Source organism: Elgaria multicarinata, chromosome 2 (genome assembly GCF_023053635.1).
Source record: "Elgaria multicarinata webbii isolate HBS135686 ecotype San Diego chromosome 2, rElgMul1.1.pri, whole genome shotgun sequence".
Lineage (NCBI taxonomy): Eukaryota > Metazoa > Chordata > Lepidosauria > Squamata > Anguidae > Elgaria > Elgaria multicarinata.
In genome coordinates, this window is record NC_086172.1 from 39442515 (window position 1) to 39468509 (window position 25995).

At 41.0% G+C, this 25995-nt stretch overlaps 1 protein-coding gene across 1 annotated transcript in view; it reads left to right on the forward strand.

Annotated features, from left to right (window-relative positions):
- PDE11A (phosphodiesterase 11A) overlaps positions 1-25995 on the forward strand; it is a 199765-nt gene that overhangs the window by 134157 nt on the left and 39613 nt on the right. The window contains exons 11-13 of the mRNA XM_063116335.1: positions 3870-4016; positions 4127-4234; positions 20122-20231. Coding sequence (XP_062972405.1) covers positions 3870-4016; positions 4127-4234; positions 20122-20231 — 365 coding nt within the window. The remainder of the gene's footprint in view (positions 1-3869; positions 4017-4126; positions 4235-20121; positions 20232-25995) is intronic.

The window sequence follows — 25995 nt, forward strand, 5'->3', positions numbered from 1 at the left end:
ATCAGAAATGCTGGAAATTGCTGTTCAAAACATCTGGAGGGTACCAGGTTGGGGAAATGCCTTGGTGGACTGTGCATTATGTGCTAATTAAAGAGGGCCAAACTAGACAGGACAGTACGGTTTCTATAAGTAGATCTCTGGTTTAAAAATTATTTTGAATAGCAGCCAAATTGGGGCTTCCGCCCTTTCACCACCGTTTTTCTGATTAACATTTCCACCCAAATCTATTTGCCTGATGGGCATAAATGTTCAGGTACACATAAGGGTACACTTTACCCTTAGGATTCCTATTTGTTTGTTTTTAAAGCATAGATATGTTCATGACAGTTTTGACATCAGGTTTAGTTGTGGCTTGAGAGATGGTTTGATTTTTTTTTTTTTTTAGCTTAGATCTCAAAATGTTTTGGAAAAGCCCTGAACAGCCATTCCTTTCTTGTTTTCATTCCTCCAAACCAAACAAGCAGAGTCTTCTCCTACCCTGTGTGCTTCTGACAAACCATGAAAAACAGTGTGGTGTAGTGTCTAAAATGTTGGACTGGGAGTCGGGAGATCCGGGTTCTAGTTCCCACTCGGCCATGGAAACTCACTGGGTGACTTTGGGCCAGTCACAGACTCTCAGCCCAACCTACCTCACAGGGTTGTTGTTGTGAGGATAACATGGAGAGGAGGAGGATTATGTATGCCACCTTGGGAGGAAAAAGGGTGGGATAAAAATGTAATAAATTAAATAAATAAATATAAATAAATAAATAAAAGGAGGAAAGGTTTGAAAGCAGAAGAATCCTTATAGCCCACAAAATTTCCACTTCTAAGGTTAGTTGGAATATAGCCATGCAAATTAGGTTTCTTTCAGATGGAGAGGTCCTCTTATGAATGATCAGAAGACAGCATGCAGCTATTCAGGCATTTCTTAACAGATTTTCAGTGGTGAGAAAAAAAAAAGATGGAAGAACCTGTAAGAGAAAGACCATGGGGTGATCTAGACAAGCGCTTTGGTGTGAAGTGAGAACAGTTTGAGGTTCTTTGCAATACATGGTGTGGTTGCCAATCAGCTGCTTCCCTCTTGAAAAGCCACAGTTTCTCAAAGTACTTTTACTCCATCTTTTTTATGTAAAGCGGCTCCCAGGCGGTGCCTCTGCTTTATACCTCTTCCCTCTGCATTAAATCCTGGGCGTGCCTCTGTAACCTGGCAGTGGCATTCTCAAGGGGTGGGGCCTCCCCCCCCCCCCGTCACTCTTTTCCCCCATAGGCACTACTGTCACCACTGATACTATCCAGCCTACCTTTCCCATTCATAAAAGCAGTCTCGCTACTCCCTCTTTCTAAAGCAGTATGTGCACAATTCTGAAGGAGGGTAAAATCGCTATTATGCATTTATGAATGGGAAAGGCAATAAGAGTAATTAGCCTGCCAAAGGGAGAGTAGCTAATCTGCTTTTATGAATAGGAATGGCATGCAAGTTACTCTCCTTTTCCCATTAGTTGGTTAAGAGGAGTAGCAGGGTGGGGGAGCATGGAAAAGGGGGGCAGCCCGCCATGGTGTTTTGCAGTTGCGAGACACCTACAACTAAGAAATACCCAGAAGGGAAGGAGAATGGGCAGCTAGTACAGCAAGGGAGCATGGACAAGTCTGGGAACAAGCCCCACCCCCATAGTGGTGGTGCCGGGGGTTGACGTTTGGGTGCCACCATGGAAAAGGCCCTTTCTCTGATATGTACCCCCTAATCCTCAGACAGTGGGGGCAGCTGGAGGAGGGATTCCAGAGGAAAAGCAAGCAAGTTCTTGGAGAAGGCACTCCTATATTTCCAGCATTCATTCATCTCCAGATCATGTTCAGTTCTGCCTTAAATCCAGTTTCATTGCTTTCGACGAGACTTAGCTGTTACTAAGCAATACTGGATTGTGTTCACTAGGTCTCTGTGCTCTGAGCACACAAAGATGTATTTCCTGCAATATATGTAGCCTCCTCCACTCTCCTACCTATCATAATGACAGCCATTTTGCTAGTCCATAATATCTGAGAGCTGAAAAACCATTTCTGATCAATTTGGATTTTAGGCATAGATTATGTTTTTAAACAACACTTTAATTTCTATAATTTTTTTTTGTAAGCTTTTTCTGCTTCACCTCAAATGTAGGGGAATGACAATAGACATTACATGCATATAATATTTCTCCTTTCCTACATTATTCAAATCACTTTCAACCCTCATACATAATTCTGCCATTTCTTTTATTACTGCTGTAAAGCAAATGGTTATTTTATACAAATGTTACCTCTTGGCTATTAATTCAGTGATTATTTTGGATTATGGCACTCCTGTTTAAATATAGGGTGGTATGGCCTCATAAATAGGGAGACTGATGTGGAGAAATGTCTTTGACTTGTTTTGTTCATCAGCTTGTGATCAATTTGTTATATATTCTTGTTTCTCCATTTGAGAGACCCCTACAGTTTATTCCACTAGCAGCTCCCCAAAAAGATGCATTTCCAGTATTATCATTTTATTTTCACACTTTTCCATTGGTTCAGTCAGAGCAGCCTTGGACAATACAGGCTAGCACTGGCAGCAACCTGCATTTTACGTTTGGCAATTGTTGCCAGCACTTGTTTACTATGTCTGAAAGGGTTCTTGTGTAGAGGAAAGCTGCATAGACTTTATATTCACTTCCACAGCATATGCAACTTTCCTCTGCAATTTCCTCCTCAGACGTTACAAACAAGCATTGCAAGCCAACCAACCACAGAAAAAAATGTGTAGGCAACCAGTCGTGCTTGGTTTGTAACGTCTGAAGCTGGCACACACGTAAAATGACTTACAGTCTACTCCAGGCTTCCCCAGCCTATTGCCCTCCAGATGTGTTTGACTACAACTCCCAGTATCCCCCAGACAGCCATGTAACATAGAGCTAGTGTGTTGGGACGCTCGTTCGTGATCGGTCATGAAGCCCGTGGGGTGACTTTGGGTCAATCACTGACTCTCAGCCTAACCTACGTCACAGGGTTGTGGTGAAGCTAAAATGGAGAGAAGGAGGACCATGTAAGTTACCTTGGGTTCCTTGCAAGAGCAGAAAAGGCAGGATATAAACGTAATAACAAATAACATAAATAAATGCAGCTGGAGGGTGCCAGGTTGCAATAGGCTCATCTACTAAGTGAAATACCCAAATATGTAGATGTGGCGATACACCACGGATGCTTTTGCTGAAATTTTGCAAATATAAACATTTTAAATTTGAACACTTCCTTTGTCATTTCCCCCTGCAGTTTACATCTGCCAGCCGATTAATGCAAATCCATTGGAGCTGCCATTGGGGAGGCTCAGGGCTGCCATATACATGCCTTTTTTTACATGCATTGTAAGAAAAGAAAGTGCATAAAACATCCCTTGTGATGAGTGATGTGATGAATATGTATACATGGATCACACGCATCAGCTTCCCTTCCCAGACCATTTTATTACAGCAAAATAAACGAAGAAGATGACAGTGTTCACCATTTTCCTGACTTAGAGAGGAGATCTATGCAGAAAAAAGCCCTCTAGTTTTGCCAGGCATTGCTTCCACACAACTTCCATTTGTCCAAATGTGACTTCTGTTTCTAGGCATTTTCTAATTAAATGAATGGAGCATGGTGCAGTTAGAGAGGTATTTGTTCGATTGCACCTGTAGGTTTTGGCAAAAAGATTAAGCAAGTTTCCTGCTCAAATTATCTATTTCCACTCTTAGATTTGCCCCAGATATTTGTAATTGCCATGCAAGGGAGGTATGCTCTCTAGACGATTTAAGCCATGTTCTTGCTAAGCAAGAGGGCAGAGAAAGAGCTGAGCTGTGCCTGACGAGTTTCTTATTGTCTTTGGGTAATTCTAGGCAGCAAACATCCCACTTGTGTCAGAGCTTGGCATAGATAATATCCATTTCGATGACTTCTCCCTCGACATGGACGCCATGATAACTGCAGCCCTCCGGATGTTCATGGAGCTTGGAATGGTTCAGAAATTTAAAATTGACTATGAGGTAACCATCTGCTCCGGGCAGATAATCTGCTGCTTTTGTCTTGGCAATGGTTGCTGTGTCCATTTGTACACATGAGTATCCCTGATGTGGTTTGTATTTTTCCATTTCAGACGCTGTGTAGGTGGCTTTTGACAGTGAGGAAGAATTATCGAATGGTTCTGTATCACAACTGGAGGCATGCTTTCAACGTGTGTCAGCTAATGTTTGCTATGTTAACTGTAAGTAACTGAGCGATAGTACAGCTTGTGTTACTATCCCCATTGTTTACACGTCTGAACTTTTGTTTCCTCTTCTCCTTGCTACTACGGCATATAATTATTGACTGAGATACAAATGCCTGAGAGAATAAAGGGTCCTGATTGAAGCTGTACTTATTTGGCAACATTTGATAGAACTTCAACAATAGGGATGTTCAAGGCACTGTGAAAGAATAGAACAATAGATGGCAGTTGTGCAGTCCTATAACCTTACTGTTATAGAATCTGATCTTACAGAATGGCTGCTACGGGAAATATACGGATGGTTAAGAAGAGCATATATATATATATATATTCATTGACCTAGATCTCACTGCATCATAAAATCCCTACTCTACCTACTTACCTAAAACATCAGAGAAACCATTGAAATCAACAGGACTTGAACACTTATCCATACAAATATAAGATGTACGGTTTGAGGGCTTGCCTGCTCCATCACCCAAATGACACTTAACTGTTAACCAATTACAAAATGGGGGGATGTAAAGTAGGAATGTGAAAAAGTGCTATCTTAAACCAAAACCAAACCTGAAAACTAACTATGTTTAAGAAACTTAAACTGACTTTGTTTTCAGGGATGTAAAGTAGGGTCAGGCAATTGGCCAAGAAATGTCACAGTGGCACAGGGATGGGCAAGTTGTGGCTCTCCAGATGTTCTGGCCAACAACTCCTCCCCATCAGACATAATCAGCATAACCAGTAGTGAAGGATGTGGAGAGTTGGAAGCCAAAACATCTGGAGGGCCACAGGTTGCCCACCCCTGCAGTAGCAAGAAGAGTCAGGTGAGAACTCCAATGCGTCTGAAAGTGGATGTAAACGGATGAACTGTAGCAACTAATTAGGACTTGGCCAGAGGGGGAAGACTGTTAAAAGGAACAGATAATCTGGAAATTCCAGCTGTAGGACAGGAGGTGAGGAAGGCAGGCAGGCAGGCAGGCAGGCAGGCAGGCTAGATTGGATGGGTGAGGAAGGGCTGCCAGGTGCAGGAGTTCAGGGATCTAATGGAGGATAGGGAAAGTGTGGTATTTCAATATTTCATCAAAAAGGTCATATGCAGGCAAGTGTTTACAACCTGCTTAATGAAGATGGGTGAACCATTTCTTTCAGCTTTGGGGGAGGCATCAGAAAAAGTATGCACTTACAGTATATAAAGAAAGCTGAGAATTATTGTTTCCACATTGCACTGATTTCATGTCTTCACTGTGGTCTTTTTTTAGAGAAAGGGTGGACACATTGCCAGCAGGGATATCTTGAGTATTACGAGCCCTGACTCACTGCATACATTTGGGGTTGATGGTCCTTGAGGGTCCTTTCCAGCTGAAGATTTTATGATGAAGCGCCATGATTGTGAAAGAGGCCAAATCCAAAGAGTGCATCACCCAGCATAATAACACTTCATGTGCCACTAAACCAGGCAGTATTTTCTACGAGAAAGTGCATTACAACAGAGATAAAAAGCAGTTCATTGGGAAATAAAACTGAACATGAGATGGCATTAATTATTTCAGTGTTGTGCTAGCAGGGAGCTGGTTGAAGAAAACAGAATCCAGGGTGTCTATATAACACAATTAAAGCGTAGCGTTTGTTTTTTAAATATATTAAGGGTGACGACAGAATGGTGGAAGTGGGTTGATAGCACTGATGCTACTCTCTAAACAAACATACCCCCCTGCCCCCACAATCCTGGAATAATAAGCTCTAAAAATGGCTCTCCAGGTTTCCCGCATGGTTCACGTTGAACCAGGAAAACACTGGTTGTGTCGTGCCTGTGATATCACTAGCACATAATCTCCACTTCTAATTCCTGAGGAGGGCAGGGGGAGGATTGCTAGTTATAAAATGTTTTGGGTTTGGGGGGGATCCCGGGGCAATCCCTAGGATATCGCCCCATCGGCTTAAGAAGCCCACTAATTTGTTATTTATTTATTTATAGTATTATTATCCCATTCCTCAGCCAAAAAGGCTTCCAGACCAGCTTACATTCAATCAGTAAAACAAGACAGCCCCTGTCCTCAGGTTTACAGTCTAAATAGAAGGAAACACACAAGGAAGAAGAAATGAAGAGGGAAGAGGAAAAGAGGTGGTGCAGTTTAGATCAGGAAGGGGGTGTAGGGCAGGGCTATTGAACCTCCTTTAGCCTGAGGGTCAAATTCTGCTTCAGAGAAGCTGGGGGGGACACTGCATTCCAGTGGTGGGTGGGGCCAAAGGCAAAAGGGGTGGAGCCAAATATACCAGTGTATTATAACTTAAAGGTCCTACTGCCAGGAACTCAGCTTTCAGAGAGGCATTTCAACCTTTTAGAATTGGGGGGGGGGACTCCACAAAAGCTGGGAAGCCACCAAATGATTGGTGGTTGTGGAAAGGGGGTGGGGCCAGAGGAAGGGGGCATGGCCATCTGCGGAATTCCAGTGGGGCCAGATTGGGACCCCAGGTGGGCTGGATTGGGACCCCCTACCTGAGTTTCTGAGTGTAGAGGGAAGATTTAAACCCCATGCTGCTTTTCTGATCAAATGAGCTTCCCCCGACATGGCTACGTTTAATAAAATTCATCCACACATCTGGATTTGGATCATAGGTCTCTCGCAGTTGGCCTTCAGCCAGCTCCTCTGTGAACTTTGAGCTGATCCTTGATCATCCTTGACAACCAAGTTAAATTATTTGAAGGTTGATGTTTCATTGTTAAAATTGCTGCACAAAGATTGACCCTCCTTGTCCAACGGAACTTCTGATGAATGTTATCAAATTTGTGCCGCATCTTTATTCATAACAATATAGATCTAAATGTAAGACTTCCTCTAGGTGGAGCTAAAAGGCCGCATTTGTTTTAGGCTGCTTCTAGGAGGTGGTGGTGAGGGATGACAACTTGTCTCATTCTCTGATGAAAAGCTTCTTTTCATCTGGATTAAATAACTATCAAGCAGCAGGATCAGATAGATCTGTCCGTGTTTGGAAAGTCTGCTTTTTGCGTTTGGAAGAGTTAAACATCAATCTTTTGTCAGTGGATCTGTGTATATCTGCATGACTACCTGTCAAAACACAACTAAATGTGGGTCACAACTGTTTCCCGCTGCTCACGCTGCAGTTCTTCTGCATCAGCTTTTAGAGCAAACGCACATGACCTTTTCTTCTCTACAAGGCGGCAATCCCCTGGTGGCAGAGGTTTTTGGGAAACCTGTTATTGTGAATGGATTCAAAGTATCCTGTTGCCACACCACCCTCTGTAAAGCACCCTTCTTCCCCCCACCTTCACCTCTTTTCCTCTGGAGTTCATCTTGTAGGTTGCATGATGACACAATTCATGCAAATGGATTACACACACACACACACACACACACACACACACACACACACACACACACCCCTAGCTGCCGTAAGATTATTGCCTTAAATAAAAGTCACTATGCAGTGGCAAACAGATGTGTATATCAAGCTTTAGAATATCTCATTGAAATCTTTAATACATCTGAGTAGTTCTTAACCAAATATGAGACTGTAAGTAGCTCTGTAATACTTATATGTATATATTTAAGTATTCTATCAGGACATTTTTAATAATAATAATAATAATAATAATAATAATAATAATAATAATAATAATAATAATAAATATTTCTTACCCACCTCTCCCTTCGGATCGAGGCAAGGAACAACATTAGTACAGGAATCAACACATCTTAAAAATTCTTGATTTTACATTGATCTGGGTAGGCCTGCTGGAAAAAGCTAGTCTTCAAAGCTGCTTTAAAATCACAGAGAGAGTTAATGTTATGAATCTCCTCCGGTAGGCCGTTCCACAATCCGGGGACGACAGAAGAAAAGGTCCTCTGGGAAACTGATGTCAGCCTAGTCTTGGCTGACTGAAGTAAGTTCTCCCCAGAGGACCTGAGTGTGCGGGGCGGACTGTATGGGAGAAGGCGATCCCGCAGGTAACCTGGACCCAAGCCATTTAGAGATTTAAAGGTAATGACCAACACTTTGTACTTTGCCCGGAAACTAATTGGCAGCCAGTCGAGTGATTTTAATGTTGAGGTAAGTTATGGGAATCACTTGCAGGAGCGCATCCATGTCAAACTTGTAATGTGAGGGAAATGCCCAAGTATTTTAATAATACTAAGGCTGAAATCCTAGGCACACTTGTAATCCTGGGCACACTTACCTGGGCACCAGCCCCATTGGACACAGTGAGACTTGTGAGTAAACATGTACATATGCAATGGAGTTATACTGTAAGTCTGCTTCTGTATAAACTTTGCTCCTGACTTCACTTGCCATAGGTTTTATTGGAATATGTAACATAATCTGTAGTTTAATCATTGAAAGATGTATATGTGAAGTTGGATCTACTACTAAAGAAGAACTCATAAGAACTTCCCTTGTCCTCATTCTTTATACCATTCGTAGATACTTTGAGGGTTCTTCTAGGGCAGGTCACCAAGGAACAGAACAGAATTTAGAGGTTGATTGATTCTGCTTGAGATGTTCAGCTATTGTAATTATAGGACTAGATGGGAATATGCACATTTAGGATTGAACTGTCTGAATGGCTGCAAAACCATCGTAGATTTTTATGTCTGTTCAGAGTCTCATCCTGGGAATGGAGACACATTCGGCATCCTTTGACATAAAGGGCTTTTCTACATGAGGGATTTATCGAGCATTGCTAATACCCTACTCACGGTTGTTTATGGATTTTTTAGATCAATGGCCTGCAACTGGTCTAGACCCGAGACCCACCTTGGACTCCCAGCCTGCAACATGGGATCCACTTCCACAATTGCCCAATATGGCAGCGATAGCTTTGCCACGAACCATCTGGACTCATCTCGTGACTCACTTTTGAGTCACGACCCACCAGTTGAAGACCACTGCTTTAGATCTAACCAGCACTTTCAGCGAGGTTTTTTTAGAGCAAAGAAAACTCAATCCAGACAAGACTGAGATGCTGCTGGTGGGTGGTTCTTCTGACCGGATGGGGGGTGTTCAACCAGTTCTGGATGGGGTTGCACTCCCCCTGAAGGAGCAGGTTCGTAGCTTGGGGGTTCTCCTAGAACCATCTCTCTCACTTGAGGCTCAGGTGGCCTCGGTGGCACGGAGTGCTTTCTACCAACTTCGGTTGGTTGCTCAGCTACACCCCTATCTGAACAGGGTTAATCTAGCTTCAGTTGTCCATACTCTGATAACCTCCAAATTAGATTACTGCAATGCCCTCTACATGGAGCAGCCTTTGAAGATGGCTTGGAAGCTACGGCTTGTGCAGAATGCGGCGGCCAGATTGATAGCTGGAACAGGGAGGTTTGAGCATATAACACAGATTCTGGCCTGCTTGCATTGGCTGCCTATACGTTTCCGAGCCCAATTCAAGGTGCTGGTTTTAACCTATAAAGCCCTACATGGCTTGGGACTGCAATACCTGATGGAACGCCTCTCCCAACATGAACCTACCCATACACTGCGCTCAACATCTAAGGTCCTCCTCTGAGTGCCTACTCCAAGGGAAGCTCAAAGGATGGCAACAAGGGAGAGGGCCTTTTCGGTGATGGCCCTCCCACTGTGGAATGATTTCCCCAATGTGGCTCACCTGGCACCAACACTGTTATCTTTCAGGCGCCAGATCAAGACTTTTCTCTTCTCCCAGGCATTTAACAGCTAACGGACCCCAGAACTGTTGTTTTTAACTGGATACTGTTGTTTTTATACTGTTGTTTTTATGTTTCTGATGGTTTTTAAATTTTGTATACTTTTTAATGTTTACTGTATTCAGCGGGTGTTTTTATTTATTTATTTATTACATTTTTGTACCACCCAATAGCTGAAACTCTCTGGGTGCTTCACAAAAATTATTGCACTGCTTTTCCTGCACACGCAGGAGATCACAGCAAGTCTCGCTTCTAAAAATAAATCATACTTACGGGGGTCTTATTTTGTGACAGAAAGAAGGCCAGAAAGAGTGGGAGATGCATGGGAGGCAGACTACGTCATCAAAAGGACTTTGAGTGGGCAGTAATGAGTGTGTGATAAAATGCTTGTCTGATGACACTCGTGGTCTCCTAGACAAGGAGAAATGCCTGAAAGTGATGCAGTAGAACCTCCACTGTGTATAGGGGCAGAATTTATTTGAATTCTAAGTGCAGGAAGACGGGGCGGGGGGCAGTCTTGATGAGCCGATGGCCACCAGAAAACTCACACTCCCTCCTGCCATCTAAATTTATCGTTCCTGCCCTACAGCAGTGATGCTGCGGGGTTTTGATGGAACCAGCTGCAAAGCATCGTCGTCTAGACACCTCCGAGGTGTTCAAAATGGAATAATGGCCTTGTCTAGGAAAAGGGATAGAATCTTGGTGATAGGCTCCACCTTTTTTGGCCTGCATGTGTCTGTTAGAACTTCTGTAATTATATGCATGGAGGCACTCTGATGATGCTCTAATGGACATGCATAGGTGTAAGACAAACTATACTACACCTCCATTATGTGCAGCCATTAGCCATAATTTGAAAGCCAGAAAAGCGCTAGTAATTTGATCGACTGCAATTAAAATATGCGAAATTGAACAATACATTTAACTATGCGGAATACAGTCTGCATAATTAAACATACCGTTCAGTTTAGGAATACATATTTTTTGACAATATCAGTGTGTTTAAAAATATAAGACTAAATTAAAGGCCAAAGGATAATGTCTATTTTACTGATTTGCTCATTGTGTTATATTGTTCTACAAGGATCACTTTTCCCCTTGAAATCTGTACTCATAAATGGTCATACCATTAAATTATTCCTAAGTGTGATATTACCTAGATTATGATGTTGTCACTAAACTCTGAAAGTATAGATACTTCAGTAAAGACACCTTGAAATATAGGTACATATTTTGTCATTTCATCCATTTTCTTTCTAAGATTTACATAACTTCTTATGGAATGTCATAATTTTGCACAACTTACTGGTAATGCAGGGCTTGGGAAGCATATGATTATCTTAGATTTTATGATAATACTGTCAGTGAGGCTGTACTAGAGAGCTGCAGTTCAACATTTTTATGATTGGCTATTACAGTAAACACACTGACAATCCTTTTGGTTTCATATGCTTCTTAAAATGTCGATATTACATGTTTAAGAATGACATTTGTGAAATGAGTGTGGTTAGGTTTAGAGAAGCAGAAGGGTCATGAATAATGAATAATGAATATTCTTTTTTTATAATTTTCATAAGGGCAGCCATGTTAGTCCGTAGCAGCAAAAGCAACAAAGAATTTTTGACACCTTTAAGACTAACAAATTAATTTATTCTAACATAAGCTTTTGTGGACGCTGTGTACTTCATCATTTTTAAAGTATTAATCCTTTTGCTATTCTTCACATTAAGTATGTTGCATGTATTTCCCATTGATACTGGGCATCCAACACAGTGTTTATAGAAAGCTCTGGATAAGAACTGAGCTGAATAAGAAACATTATGCAAATATAGAACTGTGTTGCTTAGAAATGAGGCTTATCTAGTCCAACTCTGTGTAGCAACTGAACAGAGATATGTCAATTGAAGTCAATACTAATGACCTGCAGGCCTTGTGACCAAGGGTTTGACCAACCCTACTGAAAAGATCGTTCCGGACTGACTATCTGCCCTTCCCCCTTCATGTATTGACCACATTGGGATGATCATATCTCAGCTGAAGAAGCCGAGATATGAATGAGCTTTTTGCCTGCGCATGCAGCCCTTTCACTCTTCCTTTCATGCAAACTGGCAAACAAACTAGGAGGGGAGCTACACTAGTCAAGTTAGAGCGTGACTTGCCGTTTTTAAGTGTGCGTTTGGTAGTATTTCGCCACATGACGTATAGTTTGTGACATTTTATTGTTGTCTGTTCTCCGGTTTTTATTTTGAACTTCTCTGAAATAATTCGTTCTATTTGGTATGATGTGGCCGATTTCATCGTATTAAATGGGTTTCCTGTAGCTCTTAATTAGCCAATCGCATTCCTGGGGGCATGCTTATGTCATTTCCGCGCCCAAAGTTGGAGCCGTTTTTTTCTTTCAAGCCTCTTCTTTCAAGCCATTTCCAGTTTCACTTTTGGGAAGCTGCTGGTTGGTGGAGGAATGTCTCTGAGAGAAGAGGAAGTGGGAGGGGAAATTACAAACGGATTTATTTTCTTAGTGTGGCCAAAAGGAATGCATTCCCACGGAAAGAGAAAAGTAAGTAAACGTTTTAAAAACTGCTGCGTTTTAAATCGTTCAAAAACAAAACATTCAATGACTATAAAAACAACGTTTCATATACTAGTGTAGATCCCCTCTAGGAAGTCTTCCATTAACAATAGTTTCCATTTTGTCCAAACCAGTAAATAAAGGTTAACAGCTTCAGAAAAAGCCAGAATATTAAACCAACCAACCTGGATGGAATGGGAAACTATAGTCAATGGAAGACTTCCTGGTTTGTTTGTCAGCTTGTGTAAATGAGCTACATCTGTGGACAAAAGCCTGATTTTTAACTGAATTTATTAAGCCAAGATATGATTATCTGAGACACATTCACATTTATTTATTTATTTATTTATTTCACTTATATACCGCCCCCCTAGCTAGAGCTCTCCAGGCAGTTTACAGAAATTCTAAAATTGAGATAAAAATGAGTATACAAAATTTAACATTTTAAAACGCAGAACATACATACATAAAGCATTAAAAACCGTTAAAAATACACATGCTATGGTGTAGAAGTATGCTCCCTCCTCCTTTCTCCTCTGCTTGTTTGGGAGGAGGTGTCCTGAAGCTTTCACTTTCAATTTTACTAATAGAAAACCTGACTTCCTGTTTCATCTGAACTAGGGATTGTGGTTTAGCACTAATTATAGTTATTTTCAAAATAAGCCAACTTTAAACCATTGCTTATGAAGCTGGCTTGTTTAAACTAACTATAGTTAGCGCCTGTTCAGACAACTCGCTAAGCCATGGTTAGGCCGCTAACCGTTTTGCAGCAAATGGTTAGTGAGCATGTTTAATCTGTGGTTATATAGCCACCATGGTTAGGAATGGTTCACATGAAATGCTAAGTCATGGTTCACATGACACGCTAAGACATAATGTTTAGCTCAAAATGCTTAACCACTGTGGCTTAGTGTGTTGTCTGAACAGGGTCTTAATATTATATACAATCTTTAGTTTGGACAAATCAGGAAGCCATGGTTAACTAAAAGAATAAGCAAAACCTTCCCAAGTCTTCCAGAGGAAGAGGAGCATGAGAACCCAAGCTCAAGCATGAACCCAAGCATGCCAAGATAAACTATTTTGTGTGTGTGTACTACTAGGATGACCATATGAAAATGTCAGGGCAAAAATTTATCTACAGAAAAATAACCCCTGAACAAAACTGGTCTTGGCACAAGGTCCGAGTTTCACCATCACAGCAGATGCTGCTCATTAATGATGAAACTGTAAAGGTCGAAGATAAGAGAAAGTGTTACCCCTCATCAATTTAATAATTGACTGATGCAATGATGTTATCATCCAGTTTTGGAATGTATATATAGTTGTACATATTGAACGTTTATTTTCTTTCGTTGCTGCTGGTAAGTGGAAGATCATAGAATCATAGAATAGCAGAGTTGGAAGGGGCCTACAAGGCCATCGAGCCCAACCCCTGCTCAATGCAGGAATCCACCCTAAAGCATCCCTGACAGATGGTTGTCCAGCTGCCTCTTGAATGCCTCTAGTGTGGGAGAGCCCACGACCTCCCTAGGTAACTGATTCCACCGTCGCATTGCTCTAACAGTCAGGAAGTTTTTCCTGATGTTCAGCTGGAATCTGGCTTCCTTTAACTTGAGCCCGTTATTCCGTGTCCTGCACTCTGGGAGGATCGAGAAGAGATCCTGGCCCTCCTCTGTGTGACAACCTTTTAAGTATTTGAAGAGTGCTATCATGTCTCCCCTCAATCTTCTTTTCTCCAGGCTAAACATGCCCAGTTCTTTCAGTCTCTCTTCATAGGGCTTTGTTTCCAGACCTCTGATCATCCTGGTTGCCCTCTTCTGAACACGCTCCAGCTTGTCTGCATCCTTCTTGAATTGTGGAGCCCAGAACTGGACACAATACTCTAGATGAGGCCTAACCAGGGCCGAATAGAGAGGAACCAGTACCTCACGTGATTTGGAAGCTATACTTCTATTAATTCAGCCATATCGCACTGTTGGCTCATATTCAGCTTGCGATCTACAACAATTCCAAGATCTTTCTCGTTTGTAGTATTGCTGAGCCAAGTGTCCCCCATCTTGTAACTGTGCATTTGGTTTCTATTCCCTAAATGTAGAACTTGGCATTTATCCCTATTAAATTTCATTCTGTTGTTTTCAGCCCAGCACTCCAGCCTATCAAGATCACTTTGAAGTTTGTTTCTGTCTTCCAGGGTATTAGCTATCCCACCCAATTTTGTGTCATCTGCAAATTTGATCAGCGTTCCCTGCACCTCCTCGTCCAAATCATTAATACAAATGTTGAAGAGCACTGGGCCCAGGACTGAGCCCTGCGGCACCCCACTCGTTGCCTCTCCCCAGTTTGAGAAGGTTCCATTGATAAGTACTCTTTGAGTCCGATTCTGTAGCCAACTGTGGATCCACCTAATAGTTGTTCCATCTAGCCCACTTTTAGCTAGTTTGTTAATCAGAATGTCATGTGGTACTTTGTCGAAAGCTTTGCTGAAGTCAAGATATATGACGTCCACAGCATTCCCACAGTCCACAAGGGAGGTTATCCTATCAAAAAATGAGATCAAATTAGTCTGACACGATTTGTTCCTGACAAATCCATGTTGGCTTCTAGTAATCACTGCATTGATTTCAAGGTGTTTACAGATTGACTTCTTTATAATCTGCTCCAGAATTTTCCCAGAGATGGATGTCAGACTGACTGGTCTGTAGTTCCTAGGTGCCTCCTTTTTGCCCTTTTTGAAGATAGGGACGTTAGCCCTCCTCCAGTCGTCTGGCACCTCACCCGTCTTCCACGATTTTGCAAAGATAATAGACAAAGGTTCTGAGAGTTCTTCTGCTAGCTCCTTCATTACTCTAGGATCATCGGGCCCTGGAGATTTAAACTCATTCAAGGAAATTAGGTGTTCTTTGACCATTTGTTTATCAATCTCAAACTGCAATCCTGCCCCCTTAACTTCTGCTTCACTTTTTCCCGGGGGGTCATAGACCCGCTTATGGGAGAAGACCAAGGCAAAGTAGGAATTGAGCACTTCAGCCTTTTCTTTGTCGTCTGTTCTCAATTTGCCATCCTCATTAAGCAGTTGAACCACCATTTCTTTCCTCTGTCTTTTACTACTCACGTATCTGAAGAAAGCCTTTTTATTGCTTTTAGCATCCCTCGCTAATCTCAGCTCATTCACAGCTTTAGCCTTCCTGACGCCATTTCGTCACTTCTGCGCCACTTGTCTGTACTCTTCTTTTATAGCCTGGCCTTCCTTCCACTTCCTATATGTATCCCTTTTTGTTTTCAGGTCATCTCTAAGCTTTTTGTGGAGCCACATTGGTTTCCTCTGTTGTCTTCTATCTTTTCTCCCTGTTGGAATTGTTTGTAACTGTGCTTTTAAAATTTCCTTTTTTAAATACTCCCACCCATCCTGCACTCCTTTTCTCATTAGGCTCCCTTGCCACGGGACCTTACTTATTATAGTTCTGAGTTTATTAAAATCAGCTTTCCTAAAATCCAGAGTACGTGTATGGCTACGCTCGACTTTTGTCTCCTTCATAATCAAGAATTCAAGTATGACGTGGTCACTTTCCCCCAGAGTTCCCGTAACTGCCACTTTATCCACTAAGTCATCCCTATTGGTCAATAACAAGTCAAGGATTGCCGATCCTCTAGTTCCTTCCACCACTTTCTGTAGGAGAAAGTTATCACCCATACATGTCAGGAATTTCTTGGAAGGGCCGCTTTTGGCAGTAATGGTCTCCCAACAGATATCAGGGTAATTGAAGTCCCCCATCACACTTCCTTGAAACACTGGCAATTTGTTTCTCAAAAGTTTCGTCCTCGTCTTCTCCTTGATTGGGTGGTCGGTAGTAGACTCCGATTATCATATTCTTTTTATTCCTAGCCCCATTTATTTTAATCCAGACGCTCTCGACGGGGCTCCCAGTCTCATCTGCCTGTATTTCTGTGCAGGGATAGGTATTTTTAACATATAGTGCAACTCCACCTCCCTTTCTATTTCTTCTGTTCCTTTTGAACAAGTTATATCCTTCAATTCCTATATTCCAGTCATGGGAGTCATCCCACCAAGTTTCAGTTATACCTATCAAGTCATATTTGCCTTCATGTAATAAGAGTTCAAGTTCATTCTGTTTGTTTCCCATGCTCTGGGCATTAGTATATAGACATCGAAGACCATGTGTTTTATAGTCTGGCTTTGTTCCTACATTGTTGCAGACACTATTTTGGGACACTGTTGGAGCTGTTCTCTGTACTGTGGTGCATTGGCCCTCATCCATTGTTGCCTCAAAATTTACATCTCCCACCCCTGTAAGATTCAGTTTAAAGCCCTCCTGATCAAGTTCTTCATGCTGTAGCCGAACTCATTCTTTCCAGCCCTTGTGAGGTGCAACCCATCCCTTGCCAGCAGTCCATGTTCCAAGTAGCGTAGCCCTTGGTCCCAGAATCCAAAACTCTCACGACGGCACCACCTTCAAAGCCAGTCATTCATCCGGAGTATATATATATTTTTATGTATGGGAACGATGTATGCTTATATGCCTCAGTAAACTCTTTCGCTGAAGAAACTCCACGTCTGTGAGTATTTCTTGTAAGAGCTTTAACTGCAGCTTTAACTGTTGTGATGAAGAGGGAATTTCACCAGGTGCTGCAGGCATTCAAATGACACCTGCTGAAATTCCCTTTTCTATGCAACTGTTAAAAAGAGCCCTGTCCTCCTTTTCATATGGTCATCTTAGTGTGTACCACTTGCCCTTGGCCTCCATCTGGCTAATGGCTTACATTGGGGCTCTGATCCTACTGCTACATAGGATGCTGGCTTCCATCAAACCCTGACAGTTAGTTTAGGTTCATGGTGCTGGGCTGCTTATGTTTGGATTACAAAGTCACATTGATGTGGGAAAAGAGGTTCACACCACTCAGCTCCCTTGCTATCTTATTTTTCTTTAGACAATAATTGGATGGTGTTGGCATTTAATTTATGGCATTTTATAACTGTCTGAGTTATAAACTGTCCATGGACTTGTATAGCCCAGTCTAGAATCTCTCTGAATTATAATCACTTATCATATATTTGGGGTAGCAAAAGGGACCTCTACAGGTTTGTTTGTTTTTTGCAAAGAGTGAAGAGGAGCACTTCATTCTCAAATGCAGAGTTTTAACCTAAGCTGCATTCCTGTGCTATTTAGTCCCATCTTAGGGTCATGCCATGAATGCAGCATTAAAGTTTTAAAATAACTCCCCAGCTCTGCAGTCCTTTTATATGTTTAATGATTTATACTGTTACCCCTGTATGGCTTGGCCTTTGAGAGCTTCAGACCTGGTGCTGCAACCTACACATCCATCATTTTAACTCACATGACTGCACTCATTGATTATAATGAGACTACTCGTGTGAGTAAGGAATTTTGACTGTAGGATCGACCTCAAGATCAGACCCACATTTTTTTTAATCAGTTGTGTTTCTTCAGATACCCTCTGAAAAGAAAACAAACAGCTAAGATATATTGTACAAATAATTAAACTCAAATCCAGTGTGCTAATAACAAAACATGTAGAAAGCAGACCAGGTGTGAAGAAATTCATTTCCTCACATGGAAGAATGACCTCCATAACTCACTTGAGACTCTGGCTCTTGTGAGTTAAGGTCATTTATTTTCTGGCAAAAATAAATTCTGCTCCACTGTGATCCAGCGCTATGCATTTTCCTGTACATACTTGAATTTTAAAAGCAAAGGAAGCATAATCCTTATTCTAGCACCTTATTTACAAAGTAGATATCTTCCTGCCCTCATCTTGGGTTGGATCCAGTCTTAGTCATACATGGAGTACTCACATTTCAATCAATGGGACTTAATTTAGTCATTACTAATTTATATCCCATTGATTTTAATGGACTACTATACATATGATTAAGTCTGGATCCATCCCAATATGAGGGCAGGAAGATAGCTTCACACTGAAAATTATATATTGTAATAGTCTTTGATATTTGGTATTTAGTCCCATTTCATTGCAAGATTTATTTATTTATTTGATCAACTGAACTGAACCTTCAGGTGCTGAATTTATTCTTCAGGTACTATTGCTGTTTTTAGTCGATATGACACAAAATGTGAAAACCAGTCTGTACACAGTTCTTTTCTTGTGTCCCCCTCCCCACCTTTTTTCTTTCTTTCTTAAAGAAATCTTGTAGTGCAAGATATATAAATAGATATACACACTCCAGGCTGGTATCAAGGGTAGGCGTGGTTGGTCACCTGCCAAGGGTCCAGAGCCCAGTAAGGGACCACTGACAAGAGTCCATTGGAATTCTCCTCTTCACCAGTGCAACCTCTCACCTGCCTCTCACTTTGGCCCAGACAATAGTTGTGGTGAGGAGGAGGAACAGTAGATGCCACTGCCTCATTGCTTCCTGGCTCTCTGGCTGTCAAGTAAGGAAATCATAGCAATGATGAGAAAGATGATGAGGAACAATAGCAGCTAGTGATAGTGGTGGTCAGAAGGTAGACTCACTGAAGGAGGGGCCCACGGAGGGCGCCTTGTCCAATAGCCCTCCAAAACCTGGAACTGGCCTGTGTGTGTGTGTGTGTATGTGTGTGTGTGTGTGGTAAAAATAGGATCAAATATTCTCCTTTATATTGTAATGACTTCTTGCATTATGCATTAAGTCTACTGAGATGGTGTGCCAGCTCCTGGGTAGGTCAGCACCTCTTATTTATTTATTACATTTTAAACCCGCTCTTCCGCCAGGTGGTGTGCATGTTTCTTGCCCCTCCTTAGCCTCACAACTAAACTGGGTGACTTTCCCGAAGTTACTCATTGAGGTTCATCGCTGATTGGGAATTTGAGCTGGGGTGGAGAGTTGTTTGGGCAGCACCCTGAGCTATTGTTTTATTATTCATTGACCTTCATATGTGAGACTATAGCAGTTCCTTGCCAAACCAAAAACAAACACCCCAATCCTCCTTGGTGGAGACCTTGGCCTCCTTTACAGTTATCTGTTTTATAACATGTACAGTTCTATAGGTCTACATGTACTAGAGGAAGGATTGGCAAGCGTCTTAAATTGGTTTTAACACTTCAATAGCGCTTACTGATATTTGTGTTGTATGTATTGTGAATATATATATATATATATATATGAGTGTATGTTTACTTTACCACTGAAGAAGACCATTGGTTGAAACGTGTTTGGTATCAATTTTTAAATGTTATACTATTGAGTTTTTCGTGGTCCAATATATATATATATATTGGTATTTGTTTTAGATTAGATTGAAAAATTAAATAATTTTAAATTGTTTTATCATTATTATCATCAAATTGTTATTATCACCGCATATATTGTCACCAGTGTACCCAACCCAGTTGTTCCGTTTCACTTCTGGATGTAGTTAAGCCTTTTGCTCGTATAGGCTAGTATATTACTGGTTGGAGTTATAGTTGCTTTTTCATCTGTATTAAGGTCCTCAAAAGCTTTGAACAATGGATCAACCATTCAACCTTAACAACTGATAGGATTCAGTTCAGGTTCCCACTAAATGTTCATATATCTGATTTTTAACAGCATCACTGAAAGCTGCAGTTATTGACATCATCAACATTGTTTTTCCTCCCCCCCCTTTTCTTTTTCTTTTTAGACAGCAGGATTTCAGGAGATTCTGGCAGAGATTGAAATTTTAGCTTTGATTGTGGGATGTTTATGCCATGACCTTGACCACAGAGGAACCAACAATGCCTTTCAAGCCAAGTATGTTTCTTCATTCTTATTCCTTTGTTGAAGGTGAGAGTTAAAGGTGTTAGGAGTTACACAAGAAAGCATTAATTTCTGGTGCCATGCACAGCAAAGTATTCTTATGCTTGCCTTTAAGAGAGACAATCCATCTTAACAATTCCCTGTTCCTTTCCCACTCTGAAACATAAATTTAAATTCCTTTTAAATCCCCTTCGTATCATGCTGTTGACTTGGCCTGCCCTCTGTGAATTTCTGTCTGGTATAAAATTGTAATACAGAATTTGGGTGTTCCATTGGTTGGAGTATTTCTCTGCATATGCCAAAATGAAAAGCATTGAAATTTCCCCATCTGTCATTCTTGTTCCTCTGTTGCAGTTGTATGAAATTTCAGGCAGTATTCAGGAAATATAACTGATGGCATTCAAAACAGAAGCAGGTGTTTCCACAAACAGGGTTCTTCTTGGCTAATATAGGCATATTCCTACAAAACGCAGAAAAAATGGCTTTTGTTCATGGTTAGTGCTTGGCACATTCCGTTAATTCCTTTGTAGCTTTTATTGTGGTTTATGAGAGCTTTTCTACATGAGGCTGTTAATCTGCTATGTCTACTTTCGGTTTCATTGCAGAATTGAGATTCAAGCCGTACACAAAGAGTGTTTCATTTACTGTTTTCTGCTACATAAACTCTAGGTAGCACTGTGGTATAGTGGAATAATGCAACTACACAAGTGGAAAAAATCCCTTTCACTTTTACAAATAAATACTGCATTTCCTCTACACTAAAAAAAACTAGCTGGAAGTGCTCTTTAGAAACAGAAGCAAAACTAGAGGGTTATGTCGTCGTCTAAAGAACCCTTAAACAATCATGAATAAGGAATGATAAGCAAACAATAAATGCCTCTTGTATAAAAGCTCAGCTCCCATGTAAAACTCCCCATATGTTTAAGACATCAGATGAGACACTGCTTTGCTTTGGGGCTGAGGTTGCTCCTTCACTGACTTCTTCTCCCTTGGTTTAAAAGAGGCTGATAATAAACTGTTCTGTTCAACAATGGCTGGGGCATGCTGGGAGTTGTAGGACTTTTTTCTGTCCAAACATGCATAGGATTACATCCAAAATGCTACCAAAGAAGTGTGAAGCTTAGAACATCTAAGGATTAGGGGCAGAGTATAAAGTGATACTTTTGGAAGTTCGAAAAAGTTCAAAGCTTCAGCTTTAATAGCAATTAATTTTCTCCAGGCCAAACAGGCAGGGCAGCCCCTCTGCCAGCAGGGTGATGGACAACCCCGCTTGGCCAATCATTCTATAACATCACAGAAATCACTGCAGGGTTTAAACAAGAAGGCACGCTGTGACTATGAGCGTCATCCCACAGGGGAAAATCATGTTTCCTTACCATCGCTTCTCCACCCGCACATAAACAACTTGCACGTGGCCCTTTCAGTGGGCTGTTTTGATCCCGCCACTTCTCCTGCACACAGCACTAGACAGCAGCAATTTAAAAATAAGTTGGACTTACTGGGGTGTTTTTTTGTGGCAAGAAGAAGACTAGAAGGGGTGGGAGGCACATGAGAGCAGACGACATCATGAGCGGGACCCGGGAAAATCTGTGAGTGCCCAGTAACGAGCATGCAATAAAATGCTCATCTGACCGTGCTCTCTAGTACACTTGGAACTTTGGTAACAACAGTTGTTAATTCCATGACAGAAGCTGTGATTTTCATCCTCACAAGCTGGTTCCTAAAATCAGGCCTAACATTATTCTCTGTTTCCCCCCTTTACTTTCTAAGTGCTGGGATTGGAGCATGTTGAAGGTTCAAGATGTGTGTGATTGAAAACATCACAGCTCCCTGAAATTGCTCTGTTAATACACCTCAGCATTATTTTCTCCCGGGGATGATGTTTCCAAGTCATTCTCGCCCTATCACCTCCACCCCGCACCCCGCCCGCCGCTCCCTATTACAGCTGCCCCATGATGATTAAATATCAGTATGGTGTAGCTTTGTAGTATAAGCTCCTCAGAGACTTCTTCTCATTCCTAGCATAATCTCTTATACACATTTCTTTAAACACACACGCACACCAACAAACTGCATCTCATCGCTTTAGGGCTGCGTCCCAGAAGTGAAATACTGGTGCACATTAATCTATTGTGACAGTCCAATCCTATTGCCTTCCACCGCCCAACAATTCTCAGTTTTGTAATTACAGTTCATGGTTTACCTTTAAAGATTTAACTTAGCATTTTAAATGATGTGCAGCTGTGTACACACACACACACACACACACACACAGAGATTACAGTATAATTATTTTTAAACAATACATCTAAACATATGACAGAAGACTTAGACCACAATCCTATACACACTTACTTAAGAGTAAGTCCCACTGAACTCAATGGGACTTATTTCCAAGTAGACAGGAATAGGGTAGTAATATTAGTATTTTATTTTCCTGCTATACCATCCATTCTGTTTTCTTGATGGCTTAAGTATTTTTAAATAACTTTTGTATTTATTGTAACTTTATAATAGGTACAACTTTACTCATTCTACATTCATTTAAGATACAGACAATACAATGTCAGAGTCATGTCATAATATGCCCCTCTGGAATTTACGCTGAATGTTTGGTGGGGATTGCCATCCCGCGTTTCCGCTGATTTACTCAATAAATGGAAACAAGCCAGTAATAAATGAGTCTTGAGTCTCCACCCCCTTAAACACGTTCAGTTTATGAGTCAGTTTTCTGCTAATGGGACCAACCACTGCCATCACCCGTGAGCTGCCACGTCCAAACAAGTACCTGCCAAGGAAAGTCTTAACAAGTCCTTGTACATTAAACGTTCATTCTCACCAGTGAATATAGTCCACCAGTGAATTAAGCCACTAATTTTATAGATAATAAAATTAAGGAATTTGCCTGTTTGATTCCTTTTTTAAAAAAATACAAAGTATATCCCTCCAGTATCCCACCAATATTCAAGAACTATTGGATATTCCAGCCATATATGTATTAGTGTTCCTCTGAGCCCACAACCTCTCCAGTATAGTTAATTTTGGACAGTTTGGTTGAGGCAAAATGCCATCTATGCACAGTTTTTAAAGATGTGTCTCCGATTTGTGCCGAAATTGTGGTTTTGGGGGGAGGGAGAGGAATACCTGGAACTTTTTCCATTGGTCCTCTAACTGCTTCATATCAAGGTCCATTTCCCATTGGATTTTCAAACCATGTCTTGCAATAGCCATCTGTAGACAGACAGTACCACCCCCTTTAAATCAGCATTACTGCTCACTCAAAGACCTTAAAAATGGTTAACAACCTTGGGGTGGGGGTGGCAATTTAGCGTACAAATGTTTTGTAAAAGAGCCAGCATGGATCTTTTGTATCTACTTCAGCTCTTCTGCTGAGAAAATCTGTTCTAAAGTTACCATAGTAATTGGCCTCCATCCTAGGAACAAGTCCCGTAAAGGGTATAAACCCTTTCCTTTCCATGACCTTTATTGGGTGTGTTTGTGGAAGCCCCGGAATGCCAGATGATCTACAAAGGGAAATCATGGTGACATAGGGGGTGCAAGGACCTTAGCCCATGGTCGCCATATTTATAATGTGGCTGCAAAAAAGGGATCTCCTACGTCACCTAAAAATGTATTTGAGCACCTTATGTTAGGGAATTTTTCAAGGGGTTTTCATTGTTACCCCTGGAACAGTCTAGTGACTAGTCCTTAAGAAAGATGAGGATAAGCTGGCGAATCTGAAAGGTCGCTAGGTACAATTTAAAAATGGATATTGACCACCCACCCTGCTTCTGATGCCTATACATTGGCCCCTTTGCTAACCTGCAGTTATTAAAGTATCGCTCCACCATCTTTTGACATCTTTTTAACTTAGCCTCTGAGGGCGGAATTTGAATAATTTGGAATAAGAATAATCATTTGGGAAATAGCATCATTTTAAAAGACGACGTTATCCTTGCCAATAAGGATTGGTTCAGTTTTCCCCTCACTTATTTAGTTTTTGTTTAATGACTTTAATTATTGTGTTTTAGTTCTATATTGTCAATTGGTGGATGTCTTTAGCAATGACTATGCCTAGATATCGCATGCATGAATGTTTAAGGTTTAATTGAAATTCAGCTTGCATTTTCCATTAGGTTGCTTCGGGAACATTTATACTTAACAGTGCAGACTTAAGATAATTTATTTGTAATCCCAAATTGCTTTTAAATTTGGACAGAATCTCTGAAAATACAGGCACAACCTCTTCCACATTCGAAAGAAATAACAGAACATCATCCGCAAACAGCTTTACCAGATGTTCCTGGTCCGTAATAGTAATGCCCTTGATCCTGGGTTCCCCCCTTATCATATGGGCCAGCAAACAGAACAAGGGAAAGAGGACTAGTGTCTAATTCCCTTATGTAGTAGCGCCAGTGGAGAGTCTATTCCCTACTGGTCCTCTGGTATTTATACTTTAGCATTTTTGAGATCACTTATTGCTGCTTAATTTAAGGGTGAAATTATAATTGGCATTGGACTTTTTTGTGTCTGGGTCTAGTTGATTCTTTGGAAATTTTGCATTATTATTATTATTGTTGTTGTTGTTGTTGTTGTTATTATTATTATTATTATTATTATTATTATTATTATTTGTATACTGTCCCATAGCCAAGACTCTCTGGGCAGTTTACATAGGATAAAAACACTGAAAAACAATATACAAAAAAATTAAATCACAAAAACATACAATTTAAAACCACAAAAACATACAAAAACAAACCCGGGCTAATTACATATTGATAAATGCTTGAGAGAAGAGAAAAGTCTTGACCTGGCACCAAAAAGATAACAAAGTCGGTGCCAGGCGGGCCTCATCAGAGAGATTGTTCCACAATTGGGGGGCCACCACAGAAAAGTCCCTCTCTCTTGTATTATTATGTAGTACTGTGGCACAAAACAAAGGAAAATGCTGCACCCACCCTAAAATTTAGCATAGCTATATAAGGATTATGAGTGCATTTTTGTGCATCTGTTAGTATATGTGCCATATGCACCCTGCATTTATGTGTCTGTGTCCATATGGACACCTCAGGGCAGCTAAGGAGGTTCCACACACTTAAGCAGACTTCTGCATGTGTATCACTTCCTGCATCAGAAATTGCAGTCATAAGTTTGCAGGAATTGCAGAACTCAATGGACTTCCACATTCTGGCACATGTAAATACCATGCTTATAGAAATTGTTCTTCACGAAATTCAAATGTTTATTGAAAGAGAATTTAATGCTGAATTCAATACGAAAAAAACAGAACGCAAATATCTGCAGTACAAAAAAAGTTATGCTTACTTTAGTCTAAAAACGAACACAGGTGTGATTGAGTGAAGAAGCAGATTGGAACTGCAAACCCTACTGGCCAATCACAGTCCTACTGGCCAATCACATGGCAGTAGCTGCGAAACATCATGTTTCAAGTTGGGGAAAGTCAGTTTTGCTGTTTGTTCTGTAACTGAAGCACAATTGGAGATTGTGTGACTATTTGAAATATTTCTCAAATTAAAAGTGTATGTACGTATATCATAAATAGAGCAATGGCACCAAAGAAAAGAGTTGATTGGACACCCAGGAAAAGAAGCAGGATTGTTGCGTTACATGAATCAGGTCTTTCAATTGATATATAAACATTTGAATTTTGTGAAACAGAACATTTTCTATAGGCATGCAAAGTTGCAAAACATGAAAATTTCAAAAACTGTCCACAATTTTGGCCACCACTATA